Source organism: Camelina sativa, chromosome 7, assembly GCF_030686135.1.
Source record: "Camelina sativa cultivar CO46 ecotype springtype chromosome 7, ASM3068613v1".
NCBI lineage: Eukaryota > Viridiplantae > Streptophyta > Magnoliopsida > Brassicales > Brassicaceae > Camelina > Camelina sativa.
The window spans coordinates 22,442,714-22,460,287 of record NC_141886.1 but is presented as its reverse complement, the minus strand read 5'-3'; the positions used below and the strand labels follow the sequence as shown (position 1 = coordinate 22,460,287).

The 17,574-nt window shown below is 37.7% G+C and overlaps 4 protein-coding genes across 4 annotated transcripts; 2 read left to right on the top strand and 2 right to left on the bottom strand.

Annotated features, from left to right (window-relative positions):
- Positions 1-1,588: 1,588 nt before the first annotated feature.
- On the bottom strand, positions 1,589-5,393 carry LOC147941584 (uncharacterized). Its single transcript, XM_087456404.1, has 8 exons — positions 3,564-5,393; positions 3,363-3,484; positions 3,184-3,265; positions 2,970-3,087; positions 2,659-2,822; positions 2,443-2,557; positions 2,149-2,334; positions 1,589-2,066 (listed from the first exon to the last, which is right to left on the bottom strand). The coding sequence occupies exons 5-8, from the start codon at positions 2,730-2,732 to the stop codon at positions 1,881-1,883; spliced, it is 561 nt and encodes a 186-aa protein (XP_087312530.1). The 5' UTR covers positions 2,733-2,822; positions 2,970-3,087; positions 3,184-3,265; positions 3,363-3,484; positions 3,564-5,393; the 3' UTR covers positions 1,589-1,880.
- LOC104704789 (dolabella-3,7-dien-18-ol synthase TPS06-like) lies at positions 3,641-5,435 on the top strand. Its single transcript, XM_010420820.2, has 5 exons — positions 3,641-3,717; positions 3,794-4,015; positions 4,239-4,377; positions 4,661-4,903; positions 5,009-5,435. Exons 1-5 carry the CDS (start codon positions 3,641-3,643, stop codon positions 5,303-5,305), a joined length of 978 nt encoding a protein of 325 aa, XP_010419122.2. The 3' UTR covers positions 5,306-5,435.
- A 162-nt stretch (positions 5,436-5,597) lies between these two features.
- On the top strand, positions 5,598-10,146 carry LOC104704787 (DExH-box ATP-dependent RNA helicase DExH15 chloroplastic). Its single transcript, XM_087459138.1, has 7 exons — positions 5,598-6,209; positions 6,293-6,582; positions 6,664-6,772; positions 6,869-6,955; positions 7,218-7,336; positions 7,430-7,610; positions 7,732-10,146. Exons 1-7 carry the CDS (start codon positions 5,709-5,711, stop codon positions 9,982-9,984), a joined length of 3,540 nt encoding a protein of 1,179 aa, XP_087315264.1. The 5' UTR covers positions 5,598-5,708; the 3' UTR covers positions 9,985-10,146.
- On the bottom strand, positions 10,055-17,083 carry LOC104704786 (paired amphipathic helix protein Sin3-like 4). Its single transcript, XM_087459137.1, has 22 exons — positions 16,807-17,083; positions 16,143-16,302; positions 15,862-16,048; positions 15,693-15,791; positions 15,449-15,610; positions 15,078-15,360; positions 14,825-14,955; positions 14,634-14,709; positions 14,518-14,547; positions 14,208-14,428; positions 13,959-14,113; positions 13,701-13,828; positions 13,341-13,595; positions 12,601-13,233; positions 12,418-12,509; positions 11,758-12,318; positions 11,569-11,669; positions 11,346-11,484; positions 11,120-11,272; positions 10,857-11,023; positions 10,669-10,768; positions 10,055-10,584 (listed from the first exon to the last, which is right to left on the bottom strand). Exons 2-22 carry the CDS (start codon positions 16,280-16,282, stop codon positions 10,423-10,425), a joined length of 3,975 nt encoding a protein of 1,324 aa, XP_087315263.1. The 5' UTR covers positions 16,283-16,302; positions 16,807-17,083; the 3' UTR covers positions 10,055-10,422.
- Positions 17,084-17,574: the final 491 nt, after the last annotated feature.

Sequence of the window (17,574 nt, the reverse complement as noted above, 5' to 3'; positions counted from 1 at the left end):
AATCTGATGATTCATTATACAGTTTCTCTAGTTCATGAGGTGTTGGCCGCACCTTTGGTAAGCTGACGCGACCTTCTTGACAACATATTGTTTGGTTTTGAGCTCAGTTTCCCATAGCAGAGCATCACAAAATTGGCAGGCCACAATACTGGAGGAGGAAGATTTCTTCCCTTTGTCGATACTTGTAAGTTTGTTCGTTTACATAAGGAGTTTGTGGGAGTGAAAGCTTAGTTTATTTTAAGAGGGTACATATAATATTTGCAAAAGGAGTTGGTAGTTGTGAGCTCTAAAAATAGTACTGCGGTAACTAAGTATGGTAATAAGAATATTTGTTTCTACCTTCTCGCCTTTTAGTTTTCATTTTTCCAAAAATGATTGCAAGTCGTAACCTCCGAGCTCTTCTACATATACATGTACATTGGACTTTCAAAATTAGAGGCTGAGTAAAACTTTGTGAATAAAGTAGCATACAGAATCATCATCTTAACTATCTTTGGCATTTGATTTCTGGGGATGTCTCCACAAATTTGGTGCTACAGTAATGTATTTTTCACTTAGCCATGGTCGGCTATGGTTAGCATCTGGAAAAAGGGGTCAGATTGCCTGTTTGTTAGGTTTGTGTAGCAATAATGACAGAGGAATAACAAAAAAAACATGAGCATAAAAAACCTTACTCTTCATGTTTTTTTTACTGGGTTTGATCAATATCTCTTTTCCTTTAGTCCATTTTCGTTTGCCTTTCCTGCTGCCATCACCAATAATTGTTTCTTTCATGTTGAGAAACGTTTAGGTAAGCTGTCAAATACACTTATATTTTTGCTAATATGGGGAAATGGAAAGGGAAGATCATATAAGCTTTTTCAAATTGTTAAAATTGGAAAAGGATTGTGAACACCATCAGAGGATACAATGACGATAATAACTGTTTCTATTTGTCACTATGAAATTAGAAAGACCTCTGTTATTACTTTGTAACGTCAATGTTAGTGACAAATGGTATGTAGTATGTGGGAGGTCTAATAACTATGACAATGTGAAGGGAATTTAGGGGTGAACATTAAAGAAACAATGATATAAATGTCATTTGATAAGTAATCATGTAGTTGAGGAAAAGAGGATTCAATGTGACAGTCATTCAGATTTCAGTAGACCAATTAGTAGTCTCTGAGCTAATATGTAAGTTTTCTTTTCCCATCGCTTATCGCATTATATGTAGAATCATGTTCATATTATGCTACTAATCATCTAACTCTTTTATAATGGAAGCTACGATCTTTGATCCCATCGTCCTACCTATTTCACTTTCAAGACAGCAGTGTACAGACTGAAGAGTGTTTTAGATGGAACAGAGACTTATCAAGAGACTTATAGGTTTTGCAAAAGGCTCTCAATGTCAGTTATGTTACCATTGTCTATTCTTATTGCGAGTAAATTTAAAAATTTTAACAGTGATCTTTAAATTCTTTATGCCTGCAGGATGCTGCAACTTTAGAGACTATCTCTGTTTATACTGCCACTGACAATGGGGCTACAGCTATAGCTGCCGTTTTAGACATACTGATTAGGACAGTTGGAAAGAAAATTCTCATGACGCAATATAGGCGAGCAGAGGATGTTATTGATCATAATACATTAAACTGTAACTGTGGTTTTGTGCATACATTGAACACCTACAATTAATTACTCTACCACAACATATTCAAATATTTTACAAACAGTCTCCCTTTCCAGTCGTGCTTAAATACGATTTAGATCATTGTTTTCCAAGTAACCACGGGTAAATAAAAGATAAGCAATTAAAGTTGGTTTAAAAGATGTGGACATGTGACGTGTAGAGGCATAGCAATTCGGGTTTGGGTAAAAGAGGGCCAGAAGATATACTAATTGCATTTTTGTTTCTTCTGCTTCCCCATGCCTCCAGACGATGCAGTAACCTCGACGTCTTCTCCAGAAACATTGGAAGGATCCTTTGATGTCTTTTTACCGGCTGACGGAGTGTTTTTAAGTGCCAGATGTGTTGGACTGGTTGCTGGTGTTTGAGCTGCGAAAACCACAAAACCTTCATCCTGCAAAAATGTTCGTAAATAGTTAACAAAACAATCAGGGCATACCTTTGGAAGGAAAACCAAATTTTTCCTGAACCTTTACCTCTCTGAAGTTAGGCCCAGGTGCCTCCTCGGAAGTCTCAAATATTCGAGATATTGTAAATGACTGGTGGTGAGGAGTGAAGTTGAAAGAAGTAAGCTTAATCTGGAATGTGAATTTCTTTCCAATAATATCATAGACTACTTTGGGAATTGATGCTTCAGAGTCAGAGTTTTGATGGGTGTCAACCTATTGGAAGGAGAAGTGCAAAGAGTAAGTAATAGATGGTAGACAAAGTACAAATATTCGTAGAATGAACTGTGTAAACGTTAAAAAAGTTGAGAATTCTACAAATACCATCTGCGAAGTTAGTGTCGTTGCTTGTATGTTGGTTAACTTCACCATGTCTTTATCAAAAGCGACAAAAACCTCGTTTGACATGCCGTTTTTAACGACCAGCTCAACACGGTATCTTCCAAATTATGACATTGTCAAAGGAGAGAATAGTTAGAAATCAAGTTAATAACTGATTAGAAAAACAATTGTAAACTGTGTTGGTGTTAGTAATGTTACTTGACATCTCCTATTGCCGATGTTGAACCGCACTTGTAGTTATTGCATGCTAAGCATGTCTCCTTCTTGACCATTTTTATCCCACACTCTCCACAGGAAATGAAACTCCACCCACGCTGAGTTTGGATGTCCGTGACTGTCGCCGTGCATAAAAATTCATCTTCCTATAATAAACCAGCAAGGAGTAAAATATGATGATATTCATGCCCAAGTTTTATGATAAAAAGGTTAAAGAGTGTTAATAAGATGTTAATCACAGTAATGTAGTTATTAAACAGAAAAATAGAGAAAGAAACTGCGATGGAAAACACCTCTGGATTTGCAGTGGCGAGAAACTGACCGAGTTCTTCAATGGATACATGTTCAATCTTCTTAACTCCATGATATAGTGCGATCGTATTGATCCCATCTTTATCTCTCCCCTTCAACCTGTTTGTCAGTGTAGTTAAGCGTTGGTGGAGGTTGAATATGAAAATTGAATGAGTTTGTCAAATATAGAGGATTTTAAAACAACCCTTTAAATACCTTTCAGCAAACTGTCGTGTCGTTGTGAAGTCTCCATCACCATAAAACTAAGTCCCAGATGTAGCATTAAGATAAAGTTCACCTGGAGAGTATGGGTGGGTTTAAAATTAGAGATTTTTTGAGTACTAGGTGCAACTATTTCTGACGACAAATATAATAAGTAAGATGAAGTGCTTCACCTCCGAAAATCTTTGGGTTTATATTGGTCACTAATAGAATGAAAGTTCCCTCCTCTTTCTTGCTGAAGAACTTCTCAAAGGTTGCTTGATCATCAAATGCACTTAAACGGACCTTCTCCCCACTTAAACAAAAGCCAACATCTGGTAAGTACACATATCACCCACACATCACTAAGTTCATACAAGCTGCTCTGTATATACCTCAGAATTTCAATTTGGAAGTCTTGGTGGCAAGGGAATATATTGGCTTCTACGAACTAGAAACTGATCATAATGAAATGTTACTAAAGTTGGCCAAGCTCAACTTTAGGTTCATGCAGCTTCATTACATTCAAGATCTGAAAACTCTAACGAGGTATGTATAATGCTATTCATATATAGTATATTATTTATGATAGTTTTACACGACTAAATTAGATGTATGTATGCAGATGGTGGAGGGATCTAGATTTAGTATCTAAGATACCAAATTACTTCAGAGAGAGATTGGCGGAGCCTTATTTCTGGGCGACTGGGATTTATTACGAGCCACAGTATTCAGCTGCGCGGATTATGCTGGCCAAAGCCCTCATTGTATTTGACATCGTGGACACCACATTTGATGTATATGGTACTCTTGACGAAGTTAAGAGCCTCGTTCAATCCGTTGACAGGTACGTAACAAATCATATACATGATACTATATAATTATACTATAAACGGAAATAAGGAAAAAAAAATAGTTACTAGGTATGAATTTAAAGTATATAATAAAAGGTCATTTCTTTCATACAAAAAAAAAAAAAAAAAAATTGTTGGTGTTTGACTGAATTCTAAATCGTTAACTTTGATCCCTAAAAAAAGTAAATTGTATTGATATACTACTATTAAATAAAGGTGGGATTATGACGGCCTAGATGTACTACCGGGCTATCTCAAAATTGTCTTCAGAACAATGGTTGACATGTTTAAAGAACTCAAAGAAAATGTGAGTTCAGAAAGAAGATGTTTTACTATGCAATACGCATACGAGCAGGTATTGTTTCATCTTTTAAATCTTATTTCCCAAACTATTGTCACTATAAACTAATGTCATAAAAAGTAACCAAACATGTAACACCAGTCTCTCATATGAATCACAAATTAATAAGGACATTTGGATGTTTGAAATGCTCATCTTCTATATGCTTTTCAATTTTCATGTGGGTTTTATCCTTAATTATTAAGCTCTAAAAGTTTACCCAAAAAACCTAATTTTCTACATGTAACTAAAAAAATTTGAAGGTTACATATAGTTTGTATTTATGTAACGTTTGCAGCTCAAGATAGTCATGAAAGCTTACCTGAAAGAAGCCGAATGGTCAAATACAGGGCATGTGCCAAGCTATGAAGAGTACATAGAGGTTGGGATGTCTTCGACCGCAGGTCAAGTGCTGCTAGCAATCACCTTCATTGCTATGGGTGATATTGCAGGAGACGAAATTTATGAATGGCTGAGGTCAAGACCAAAACTCACCCATATTGCTAAGTCTCGTCTCAGAGATGATATTTCTACCTTTAAGGTACCATATAATAATTACGTCTTATTAAAATGAAAATTATATGAGAAAATGTTATTGCCAATTATAAACATCATCGAACATATATATGTGTCATGCGTGTATCAGGAGGAGATGGAAAGAGGAGATATTGCGAATGGGACCAACTGTTATACGAAGCAATATAGAGTAACTGAGGAAGAAGCGTGTCTTGAGTTTGAGAAAAGAACTGATCAAATGTCTAAGGTCATGGACGAAGAGTTTATGAAGGCAGCCAGTTTTGTACCGCTTCATATCCTAAGGCCTGTTTTGAATTATGGACGCTTAGGAGATGTGATCTACAAGTACGGAGATGGGTACACCTTTGCTGGAGAGAAGATCAAAGACTATATCACCTCTTTGTATGTCGATCTCATCACTCCTTAACAAAATTGGCCAAAAACATAATTGATCGGTTTACAGACCAATCATCACAACTTCACAATCCGAGCAAACTATTTTTTTTTTTTTGGGCAAATTATAAACCTTATTTTACAGTAATAAAAATAAATAAAAATCATATTTCTAAACCAAAATTGTTAGTAATATATATATTTTTTTTGAACAAAAAATTGTTAGTAAGAATTATTCTTTTGACGTGTTTGACCAAAAAATCAAAGAGTTTTTATTTTGTAGCTAAACTTTTGAAAAGCCATGACTTTAAAAAAAAAAAAGAAGCAATTGTAATATTATTATGTAACCGGGAAAAAATAAAAATAAATAATTAATATGGGTGTAATATCCAAAAGGCGAAAAAAAATCAAATCTTGAAATGCCCTGAGAAGTGAACATGAACACTCTTCCCGTCGTCTCCCTCATCACACCTTCTTCTTCTTCATTCAAGTTCTTCCAGTTTCCTTCTCTCCATCGTTCTCTCTCTCATTCCCCAAGCTTCTGCTTCACCAAATCCCTAATCTTTAATCCAAAAAAACTCTCTTTCGAATCCTCCTTGAATTCTCTCTCACCGTCGCAGTCTCAGCTCTCCGAAGAGTACGAGGAAGAAGAAGAGGAGGAGGAAGAAGAAGAAGACGAAGACGAAGAAGACGATGATGACGACGACGAAGCAGCGGATGAATACGAAAATATCTCCGATGAATTTCGGAACATCGACGACGACGACGAAACCGAGTTCTCGGTGGATTTGCCGACGGAAGAATCGGCTCGGGAACGAGTTGAGCTTAGGTGGCAAAGAGTTGAGAAGCTTCGTAGTCTCGTTCGAGATTTTGGAGTTGAGATGATTGATATCAATGAACTCATCTCAATCTATGATTTTCGAATCGACAAGTTTCAGGTTTTCTAATAAAGTTTCAATCTTTGTAAATTTTATGTTTTTAAGCAAAAAAAAATCTGAAATTTCTTATTTTTGGGTGACAGAGATTGGCTATTGAAGCTTTTCTTAGAGGTTCGTCTGTTGTGGTCTCTGCTCCAACGAGTAGTGGGAAGACTTTAATTGCTGAAGCAGCAGCTGTTGCTACGGTGGCTCGAGGTCGACGGTTGTTCTACACTACACCTCTTAAAGCACTCTCTAATCAGAAGTTTCGTGAGTTTAGGGAGACGTTTGGAGACGATAACGTTGGTCTACTCACAGGTGACTCTGCTATTAACAAAGATGCTCAGATTGTGATCATGACTACAGAGATTCTTAGGAACATGTTGTATCAAAGGTATTTTTAAACTGTTGTAGTTCTCTTTGTGTGTATCTATCTGGCCTGTTGGGGAGCTCCTTTTAATCCTGGTATCTTTAGTGTTGGAATGGCTTCTTCAGGAACTGGACTTTTTCATGTTGATGCAATTGTTTTGGATGAGGTTCATTATTTAAGTGACATATCTAGGGGAACTGTGTGGGAAGAGATTGTGAGTTTCTTCTTCCTCTGTTTCTCTTCTTTCCTCCAAAAAAGGCTTTATCAGTTGAGTGTCTGACTCAGTTACTTTTATTTATTACGAGCTCAGGTTATTTATTGCCCAAAGGAGGTTCAACTTATATGCCTATCAGCTACAGTTGCAAACCCTGATGAATTAGCTGGTTGGATTGGTGAGGTGAGTTTGTACACATTTTCCTTAAGGGAATGCATTGCATTTTTCCATTATCATGTTCCTAGCATAAGCAGTTATAACAATGTACCTAATGCCATGTTCTTTATCTCATTTATCTCCTATTGTTAAGCAGTATATATATTGTGTTGCTGATGAAGTATCTCAGTTTCTTGTTAACTACTACTAATACAACGGTAGCAATACTTAGATTCTTTAGTCACTGGTTTATTAAGATGTGCTAGCCGCTTCTGTGTTTTGGTCTCAGATACATGGTAAAACTGAGTTGGTAACATCGACAAGACGTCCAGTTCCATTAACTTGGTACTTCTCAACAAAACGTTCTTTATTACCTCTGCTTGACGAGAGAGGGACAAACGTGAATAGGTAACTTGTTGAACTCTCTACTTTATCATCAACATGTATTATTGAATATTTATCTTTGATAATAAATGGAGGAGGATTTTTTAATTGGAGCAGGAAGCTGTCTCTCAGTTATTTGCAACTCTCTGCCTCAGAAGCTAGATTTCGTGATGATGATGACGCGTATAGGAAAAGGAGGTCAAAAAAACGAGGGGGTGATACCAGCTACAACAACCTTGTGAACGTTACTGATTATCCTCTTTCAAAGAATGAGATAAACAAGATTCGCCGATCACAGGTATTACATTATGCTTTTTAACAACCCTTACGAAGAAGACATTTGTGGTTTCTTATATATTCGAATAGGATTTTTAACTTCTCATGATAATATAATGACTGTGCTGCGTCTTGACTTCTAGGTACCTCAAATTAGCGACACATTATGGCATCTCCAGGGAAAAAATATGTTACCAGCGATATGGTTCATTTTTAACCGTAGAGGATGTGATGCAGCTGTACAGTATGTTGAAAATTTTCAGCTTTTAGATGATTGCGAGAAGAGTGAGGTTGAGTTGGCCTTGAAGAAGTTTCGCGTTCTTTATCCAGATGCAGTGAGAGAGAGTGCAGAGAAAGGACTGCTTAGGGGAATCGCTGCTCATCATGCTGGCTGTCTACCTCTTTGGAAATCTTTCATTGAGGAATTGTTTCAGCGAGGACTTGTTAAGGTGGTCTTTGCTACTGAGACACTTGCTGCTGGAATAAACATGCCAGCTAGAACGGCTGTTATTTCGTGTCTAACAAAAAAGGCTGGTAGTGAACGAATACAGTTGGGTCCTAACGAATTGTTCCAGATGGCTGGGCGTGCTGGACGTAGAGGCATTGATGAGAAGGGCTACACTGTGCTGGTTCAGACTGCTTTTGAAGGCGCTGAAGAGTGCTGCAAACTTGTTTTTGCTGGAGTTAAACCTCTCGTGTCACAGTTTACTGCTTCATATGGTATGGTGCTGAATCTGGTAGCTGGTTCAAAAGTTACTCGTAAATCAAGTGGAAATGAGGACGGGAAAGTCTTACAAGCAGGGAGAAGTCTGGAAGAAGCCAAGAAATTAGTTGAAAAGAGTTTTGGAAACTATGTGAGCAGCAATGTGATGGTTTCCGCAAAGGAGGAACTTGCTGAAATTGACAAGAAGATCGAGATTCTGTCATCCGAAATACGCGATGAAGCAATAGATAAGAAGAGTAAGAAACTTCTTTCAGCGAGGGACTACAAGGAGATCACTGAACTGAAGCAAGAGCTGCGGGAGGAGAAACGCAAGCGTGCTGAATCACGAAGAAGGATGGAACTCGAAAGGTTCTCCGCGCTAAAACCTCTTTTAAAAGGGATGGAAGAGGGTAACTTACCATTTATTTGTTTGGAGTTCAAGGATTCTGAAGGGAAGCAGCAGTCAGTCCCTGCTGTTTACTTAGGACATATCGATTCATTTCAAGGTTCCAAACTTCAGAAGATGATATCTTTGGATGAGTCTTTTGCGTCGAACGTAATTGAGGATGAGCTGGCGGCAAATGAACCTGGAAAGCCTATTGTTAACCCATCTTACTATGTGGCCCTTGGCTCTGATAACTCCTGGTATCTCTTTACTGAGAAGTGGATAAGGACTGTCTACAGAACTGGTTTCCCTAACATTGCTTTAGCGCTTGGAGATGCTTTGCCTCGAGAAATCATGAAGACTCTCCTGGATAAAGCAGATATGCAGTGGGATAAACTAGCTGAATCCGAACTTGGAAGTTTGTGGAGATTGGAAGGATCTCTAGAGACATGGTCATGGAGTTTAAACGTACCTGTCCTAAGCAGCCTTTCCAAAGAAGAAGAGGTCTTACATATATCCCAAGAGTATGATAATGCTGCGGAACAGTACAGGGAACAAAGGAGCAAAGTGTCTCGTTTGAAGAAGAAGATGTCTCGGTCATCAGGGTTCAGAGAGTACAAGAAAATTCTAGAGAACGCTAATCTGACGGTTGAGAAGATGAAACGGCTCAAGTCGAGATCCAGACGCCTCATAAACCGTTTAGAGCAGATTGAACCGTCTGGTTGGAAAGATTTCATGCGTATAAGCAATGTGATTCACGAAAGCAGAGCATTGGACATTAACACACACCTGATATTTCCTCTGGGAGAAACAGCTGCTGCAATCCGAGGAGAAAACGAGCTCTGGCTTGCAATGGTACTCCGGAACAAAGCCCTGGTGGATCTCAAGCCTCCTCAATTAGCTGGTGTATGTGCAAGTTTAGTTTCAGAGGGCATAAAAGTCCGACCTTGGAGAGACAACAACTATATTTACGAGCCATCTGATACAGTAGTAGACATGGTTAATTTCTTACAAGAACAGAGAAACTCTCTTATAAAGCTTCAAGAGAAGCACGAGGTTATGATTCCATGTTGTTTGGACGTTCAGTTCTCTGGTATGGTTGAAGCTTGGGCTTCTGGATTAAGTTGGAAAGAAATGATGATGGAATGTGCAATGGACGAAGGTGATCTTGCTCGTCTGTTACGACGCACCATTGATCTCTTGGCTCAGATTCCTAAGTTGCCTGATATTGACCCGGTCTTGCAACGTAGCGCAGCAGCTGCAGCAGACATCATGGACCGTCCACCAATCAGTGAGCTTGCCGGTTAAAAGAGGCTCCACATTAGCTCGGTCTTTAGTGACCCATTGGGAAGATAACATTAGATGTAAGAATTGGGGATACAAGAACAAATTTTTCATTAAGATGATAAATGTTGGAAAGAATAGGAGTAAAGAAAGAAGAAATTTGAGTTAATGTTACAACATACAAAATGCTTATATACACAATTAGGGGAACACAAGACTTTGAAGGCTTGGGCAGTTAAATCCTTTCAGTATTCCTTCGATTTTTCCCCTCCCTCCCTTTTTATTTTCTGTGAGAATACAACAGGGACCAGAGGCAGCAACAGAAGTAAGAGCCATCTCATATTTCTTCTCTTCTGACAAAGCTCAATGCTGAGTATAACAAGCAAAGAATGGGCAACCTTTCTCTCAAAAAGTGCGAAGTTACTCTATTCACGAGCGTTTTCTGGTGGTAAGTGACAAATGTCATTGGCTGGTGAGAAGTTTTTGGTATCTTTGTTTTCTCCTTTGCCCAATCAAAGAACCACCGCAAACAGATTCCTGTCCACGGGGTAAACCACTTTGCTTCAAAACTTTCCTCCTCTTAGTACGATGCAACACATCCTCTGTATCTAGTACATAGGATACCTGAAGGAAATACCAGACAATTCTTCTTAAAAAGACAAGCTTAAAGTGGAAACTCACAGTGGTAAGCAGGAAAAAAGACTGTACCTTTGAAGAACTACAGGTTATCTTACATTCCAAACCGTTAATAATGTTAACTTCATCCGTGGTGCATAGTTCACTGTAACCACCATTTTTACGCTTATTCCTGGGAGGATAAAAAAGAGTTCATCTGATTAGTGTCCCCTTTACTTTTAAGAAGATGAGATAGTACTTAGTTAATCTTCTTGACTTACCGTTTTAAATAGATACGAGGACTCTCTTTCGCATTAGGTTGATCGGAAAGGAATACATTCTGGAGGTAAGTTGCAAAAGTCGGGTCCATGGATATGGATGTCACATCTAGCTTATCATGTCCGTGGTCCAGAAGCTGAATAGAGAGTTTGGTTGGTGTTGATAGGTCCTGCAGAAATAAAAATGCAAGAAGATACATAACTTATGAAGTTCCTCGGTCATAAGCTTTCTTTGTCCAAACTGTGCAAGGGTAAAAAATACTTACACATTCAATGCGGTAAATATCCTCATCTGGAAGAAGAACACGAGCATTTTCATAATAAACAGCATCAAGAAACTTTTCAGGCTTTCTGGATTTCTCATAAGCATATAACTGTTGTAATCTGTTGTCCATCTCATCAGCTGCTACTACCTGGAGCTGGAGGATCACACTTAGTCAGTTAAACCACAAGTGAAGAATAAATAGAATGTCATCCAAAAGGAAAACATACATGCTTGATGAGCTTATAGATCAGTTTGTCCAATGTGAAAAGAATATATGACTGAGTCCCAATTATTGCTCGGCAATCATCTTCAAACTTGGAATTATCAGATGTACCATCGAGTAAATTGTAGAGAGCATTCATGAATCTGTTCCAAAAACGAAACTAGATGAGTAAGCAGCAACACATATTACTTTAGCAGTTGCTTAAAAGAATTGCAAGAGTTAGTCACCTGGCGTATGAATCAGCAGGGTTTGTTGAATTTGAGGTCTTCCACTTTCTTTCTGGAGATGATGAGTTGATTTTTGCTGATAACACTCTGTCATACAAAATCTGTATAGAGAGAGTAACCGCAAAAGTAAGCCTCACGAAAGATTCTAGCCTCATTGATTTGCAGATTGAAAAAATGATATGTTTTTACCTGATGAAGCCTGAAAAGAACATAGAAAGAATCATTCCCATAAAAGACTTTAGAGTTCTTTCGAGAATCATCTTTGTCCTTATCGCGTAAAGCTGGAGGGACATACTTTGCAAGAGGTTTCACATGCAGCAGGTTTCTTATTGACATGGACAGCACAGGCGTATCTCCTTCAGCACCATCATGGGCATCAGACATACCTTCTTCAGCTTCTCCTTCACTTTCTGCTTTATTATTATGATCCATATCATCTTCACGATAACAATCTTCACCATCACCTGAGTCAGTTCCAGAAACATCACCGTTCTGAGATGTGTTTCCACTGCCATCTGATGATCTTGGGGCACTTGCATCACCTTCATCATCTGCAGTAGCATCATCATTCTCCTTACTTTTGCTGAGAGTCTCCAATTCATTCTCTCCATGAACTGCAAAGTTATCTTCCTCAAACTCCCCTGTTGGAGAAAGTTCACCCTCCTCTCTTTCGACTTTGGTTTGCCCAGCGAACCCTTCGTTAGATCTTTCTGCCATTGTCCCATTTGGAATTACTCTGTTGTCACCAATCTGTGGAATGAGTAAGTAGAATATCATATATTTCAGATCAACATTTCATATATTTGCAAGATACAAGTATTACACAAGTTCTCCATTGCGCAACAATACCTCTAACCGTGGACCATTCACATGATTCGGCTTCAACTCCATCTCCATTCCACTGGTTAAAGCACTAGGCTTTGGGTTACTATTGCTAAGCCCTGGTCATGTAAAAGAGGTAAGGATACTATTCATCTTAAAACGTGAAAAATTCCAAGAGTACTCTTATCAAGCAAAATTAAAAGTGTTAACCTGTAACGGATAAAATGCTGGTTTTTCCATTCCTTTGAGGTAGCAATCCATCCACAGGCACTGCATTTGAGTTATGCGCACGTTCGATAGAAACAACTTGTTTGGTTTCGGGTCGTTCGTCAGGTTTGGTTAGACTCTTCGGCATTTTATCATTTTGAGTATTGTCACATGCATCAGAGGTCTTAGAAGAAGTGACATCTTTATCCAAATCACTAGCTTGCCGCACTTGATTAGTTTCTTTGACTTTTTGAGGGCCATTTGACCGCATAGAGTTGGCAACACTAGTTCCATTTTGAGGACTGCCCTCACTTGCACTACCACTTTTTGAATTCTGGTTCGTAGACTTGACAGCATCTTCTCGGTCTTCAGCACCTTGAGGGCGAGAAGGAACACCAAATAATGGTTCCAAAAACTCTGTCCATACCTTCATTACTTTGTCTAGCTGTTCTGTTGAACACATTTCTCCACATGAGTACTTGATCAGCTGATACAGATCTTCGTGAAGATCAGGATCTTGATAATCAAAACTCATATTGGAAGAAATTGTTCGTCTATTTCCAGCCGCAAGAGCAAGAAGTGCATCATCTTCAGTTCGATTCTTTTCAGAGATCTCTTTTATCTCTGCCAGCAACGCTGCAGTGAAAGATTGTAACACATAAAGAACTTCAAAACCACTTTGGAAGCAGATTTTACTAAGAGCATTTTCTCTTAAGATATAAATGGGTAACGAGAAAAAAAACCTTTTGTGCTCAGATTCTTTGAATCCTGCTGTTTGAAATAAAAGCTGCGATGATCAAGTGATCTGTGGTAGTTCTTTGTATATATGTCAGCCCAGACTTTGTTAAACTCAGTACGACACCTTGACCATTCTTCTTGCTTCTGTTTCAAACGTGTCAGTATTACGGGTAAAGCAAGATATGCATTCTTCCTTAGCAAATCCAACACATCAAGGCCGTGGTCACCGTATAACCGTTCTATGCATCTTAGGTTTAGCGCTACAATACGATTAACAAAACAAGATACATCAACTGGAAGAAGAAGAATTCAGAATATCACTCAATATTTAGGATGTTGTTGTCCACGTTAGCTTATATGTATACCTGTGAGGTGATCTTCGATACAGATGGGAGTGTCGGTTTTCAATTCATTACTGTTCATCTTTGCCAATAACTCTTCCACACGATTCGTAGCCGAGACCACAGACTCTAATAACATGTCAAGCTCAAACCTAAAGAACAGCAACAAACATATATATACCAAACCAAAACTATTCCAAGAAAGTACTCAACAGATAACAGAAGACAGTCAGATTTGAGATTACATACATAACATGACATTAATATACATTTATCACTAACCTGTCATCTTCACATTTAAATAGGCTCTCTTCATATTGGTTCTTGCGCATGTGTTTAAATGAATAGTCTTCACTTCCTGAAGTGACAGAGACCCAGTGATCATTAAGCACTTGGCTACCAATCTCCATTTTTTGGCTTGCGATAGGAATTGGGTACTGCAGGAAAACAATATATGCACATTTAACAAATGAAGCAACAAAAAATTAACCAAGAGGAGAATATTTGGCATGGTGAACTGTAGCACCATACATTCTTCGGAAGTAACCGATAGCTAGGTGTGCATTGTTCACAGTTTGAGAGATCTAGTTCACTGATAGGTTTAGCCCATTTTTGACTCGCTGCCGCCTTTTCAAGCCTCTCCTTTTCGCGGTCTCTTTCTCTATACCTTTGAATCTTCTCGCGTTCTCGGTCTGTTTCTATGTCCTGTGACTTGGTAGGTTGAGGACATTTGCCTTCACTCCACAAGGATTCTATAGTCACAGTAATCCAATGGTTAGAGTCAATTCAATACGTGTGGAGAGAAACATCAGATCTGTGTTACAAAAATAGCTAGACTTACTCTTAGACACAATACCAGAAAGTAATCCATCTGCAGAAAGAAATACCAAAAGGGTCAAATGTTAACCATTAACCGGCGAATGTAAGAAGAGAAAGAGCACAAGTTTAGCTAGTTACCATTCTTATCACACTGTGCCAAAAAGACTCTGAAGGCATCCATAAGGTCTGGATATACTCCTATTAAATTTCTCACCTAATACCAGTATATATATGCACGAGTCATTGGCAGGCAAATTCCAAAAGATTTCTCATAATCTTCCCCAATTTAACCATGTAGTAAGCAAATATAAGTCAACATAAAAGCATACCAAAGACTGCAGTTCTGGTTGGCTGATTATCTCCTTTGAATAGAGATTAAGACATCGCAAGAACTCCTGGTTGTCAGCAGTATCAAGCTTTGCCTTCACTCTATCAACAAAAGCAAGTTCTTGGCTATGACCTGTCATCACATAAGTCAATTTTAAGAACACAAGACTCGCATATCGATGTAGCATGAACTCACTCCTAACTAACTCAGAAGTATAAAATAGAGGAAAACGAGAGATCTGCTATTCGTAGCACCTTTCTCATCATAAGTAGATGAACTGGGAATGGCATGATTGGACATTTCAGCAGAATCATCATCCCTAAGTGTCAGCTTCTTTTTGTTGAGGAAATGATCTTTCTGGCTATCGTGTTCAAGACCTCTGTAATCTTTCCTGTCTCTGTCATCCATGTAATCATTCTTTTTGTCAATGCGTCGCACTTCTTCTTTACTTTCTTTCAACGAAGGCCTCTCATGGTCTACGTCCATATGTTCGGTTTTGAGTGGACGGTCAGGATGTGAAGTCATGATCCGCTCCTTCTGTAACAATATCCAAACAAGTAATGCCTCTAAGAATCGGAGTTTCGATTGCCTAGTAAGGCCTAGTGAAAACAACAGAGAGATGAACCTTATCAAGATCTATTTGACGCATGGTGGGAAGAGACTTAATGCCTCTATCACGTAATGGGATTTTTACAGAATCATTGGTAGAGGCAGTTGCTGAAGTATCAGGGAGAAAGTGAGTGAACTCCCCAAGCAAATCGTGATGGTCCCGGAAAAGGATAGCCACCTACAAGATAAACAATATCAAACTAAGACAAGAAGAAAAACCAAAACACTATTACCACAAATGGCTACAAACAAACACACACCTCATGGTAGACCTCCGTAATGGACTTGTTTTCTTTTCTATACATGTTCAAAATGTCTAAAAATGATTTGTATACACGATCATCGCCTTGAAACCTTGTCTGCAGATAAAACAATAGTTAAGAAGCAAGTAGCAAAGATAAATGCACCACAATCAAAAAATTAAACTACCTTAATCTTGTTGACAAAACTAATAGCTTCCTCAAACTCAACAGGCTTCTTAGGCGTAGGTTGGTCATCCTCAGGTAAGAGAGTTATCTCGAAACCCTTAGGCAAGAAAGTATTAAACCCCAAAATCAATTCCCTGTTCCCTTTGAAGAGTTCTTTCACCCTTACAATAACACCAGTGGTATCAACCCTAACAATGACAAAAATAACATCAGATTTCAAAATTGAACTTAAACCTCAACAGTGAGCCAAAAAAAAAAAAAAAAAAAAAAAAAAAACAATACCTCTGAGCTTTAAAATCTTTCATAACCTCAAGAAACTCATCATACTTCTCACGTTTATCTTGAAATTTATCCTTGACAGCTTTGAGATATGCAAGTGCATCATTCGTAGTTAGCTTCTGTGCACTACTTCCTCCAACCATGGTTTATAATTTTGCCAGAGCTTCATCAAACCCAACCCAAAAAAAAAAAAAAAAAAAAAAAAAAAAAAAAAAAAAAACTTAGCAGCTTAAATAGATCACCACACTGTGCATCTCGAAAGCAAACGCAATTTCACCAAAACTAAAAGGGTTTGAGAATTTGGGTAACACAAACAAGTCTACGAATTTGAGGATTCATGTTATAAAATTTAGCTACAGGGCAGAAATAAAAATAAATCCTTTTTTGATCTTTGTTAAAATCAAGAAACCACATCTTATTTCAAGAACACTTCAATCAAAGCAAACAAAAAGACAATCTCAAGTAAAAGAAGTAGATCTAAGCAAGTAGAGAACAATCAAAGCAAAAAAAAATCGAGAAAAAAAGAAACAATGAAGTCGATCTTAACTTAATCCTCAGATTAAATTCACATTACGGCGCTTCGAGATAAGAATTTTACAGAAGGAAAAAAAAAAAAAACGCTTCGAGAAAAATGAAAGAGAAAGAAGAAAGATGATCGTAGAGTTACCGAATTGCGCAGAGAGACACAAGTCTTCAAGCACAAGCCTTTCCTTCTCCTCCTTACCGCACACGGTAACACCACACCTCAAAGACAAGACTTTAAACCAAATTTTTCCAGACACAAACTAAAAAGAAAGAAAAACTTAATTATAAGAAGACTACAAAGTTAAAATAATTTTTCGATTGGTGAAGATGAGAGACGCCTCAAGGTTTTTTATTCATTTATTTATTTTTACGTGATGATGTAATGTAAATTTCTTTTTTATTGTTTTCGGTTATATTATATTATATTATAAGATATGGGTGTAATAATTATATTATTAAGTAATTAAGATCTGTTTTTTTATTAATCCTCTTATTGTTTATTGAGGGGATTAATTAGGGTGCATGAGAGAGTTAGGGGGATTGGATTTTTTCTTTTGGGTTATTTTAGGACCTTGCAATTTTGGGTGTTTGTGAAAGTGGCCATTTTGTGATTTTTGGTGTGATGGTTGAGGAAAATTTAACTATCAATGTCATGTGCTAGAATTAGTAAATCCAAGGGCTTTTTTATGAAATTTAGAATAGATTTTTTTGCCAGTTTCTTTAAGGTGGCTTTGTTTGTTTTGTAACCTTTTATTAAGGTTTTTTAGGTTAAACTTTTTTAACTTGCAAAGGATTATAGTTTTAGATGTTAGATTATTGATTATTCCAATGAAAAATATTATTGAATCTCGCATCGGTTCAATAATAAATTTACTAATACTCTTTGAATCATAATCATATAGTTTAGGTA

Bases quoted from the DNA above. Each gene is read 5' to 3' on its own strand.
- LOC147941584 (XM_087456404.1), bottom strand. From the start codon at position 2,732: ATGGTCAAGAAGGAGACATGCTTAGCATGCAATAACTACAAGTGCGGT. The intron at 2,558-2,658 runs GTAACATTACTA...ATAATTTGGAAG, and splicing joins TCGGCAATAGGAGATGTCAA to ATACCGTGTTGAGCTGGTCG. The intron at 2,067-2,148 runs GTAAAGGTTCAG...ACATTTTTGCAG, and splicing joins CTGGGCCTAACTTCAGAGAG to GATGAAGGTTTTGTGGTTTT.
- LOC104704789 (XM_010420820.2), top strand. From the start codon at position 3,641: ATGTTACTAAAGTTGGCCAAGCTCAACTTTAGGTTCATGCAGCTTCAT. The intron at 3,718-3,793 runs GTATGTATAATG...GTATGTATGCAG, and splicing joins GATCTGAAAACTCTAACGAG to ATGGTGGAGGGATCTAGATT. The intron at 4,378-4,660 runs GTATTGTTTCAT...TAACGTTTGCAG, and splicing joins TGCAATACGCATACGAGCAG to CTCAAGATAGTCATGAAAGC.
- LOC104704787 (XM_087459138.1), top strand. From the start codon at position 5,709: ATGAACACTCTTCCCGTCGTCTCCCTCATCACACCTTCTTCTTCTTCA. The intron at 6,583-6,663 runs GTATTTTTAAAC...TGGTATCTTTAG, and splicing joins AGGAACATGTTGTATCAAAG to TGTTGGAATGGCTTCTTCAG. The intron at 6,773-6,868 runs GTGAGTTTCTTC...TTACGAGCTCAG, and splicing joins GAACTGTGTGGGAAGAGATT to GTTATTTATTGCCCAAAGGA.
- LOC104704786 (XM_087459137.1), bottom strand. From the start codon at position 16,282: ATGGTTGGAGGAAGTAGTGCACAGAAGCTAACTACGAATGATGCACTT. The intron at 14,548-14,633 runs GTAACTAGCTAA...TTCTTTCTGCAG, and splicing joins GGCACAGTGTGATAAGAATG to ATGGATTACTTTCTGGTATT. The intron at 11,485-11,568 runs GTGACTAACTCT...TTTTTGGAACAG, and splicing joins CCTGCTGATTCATACGCCAG to ATTCATGAATGCTCTCTACA.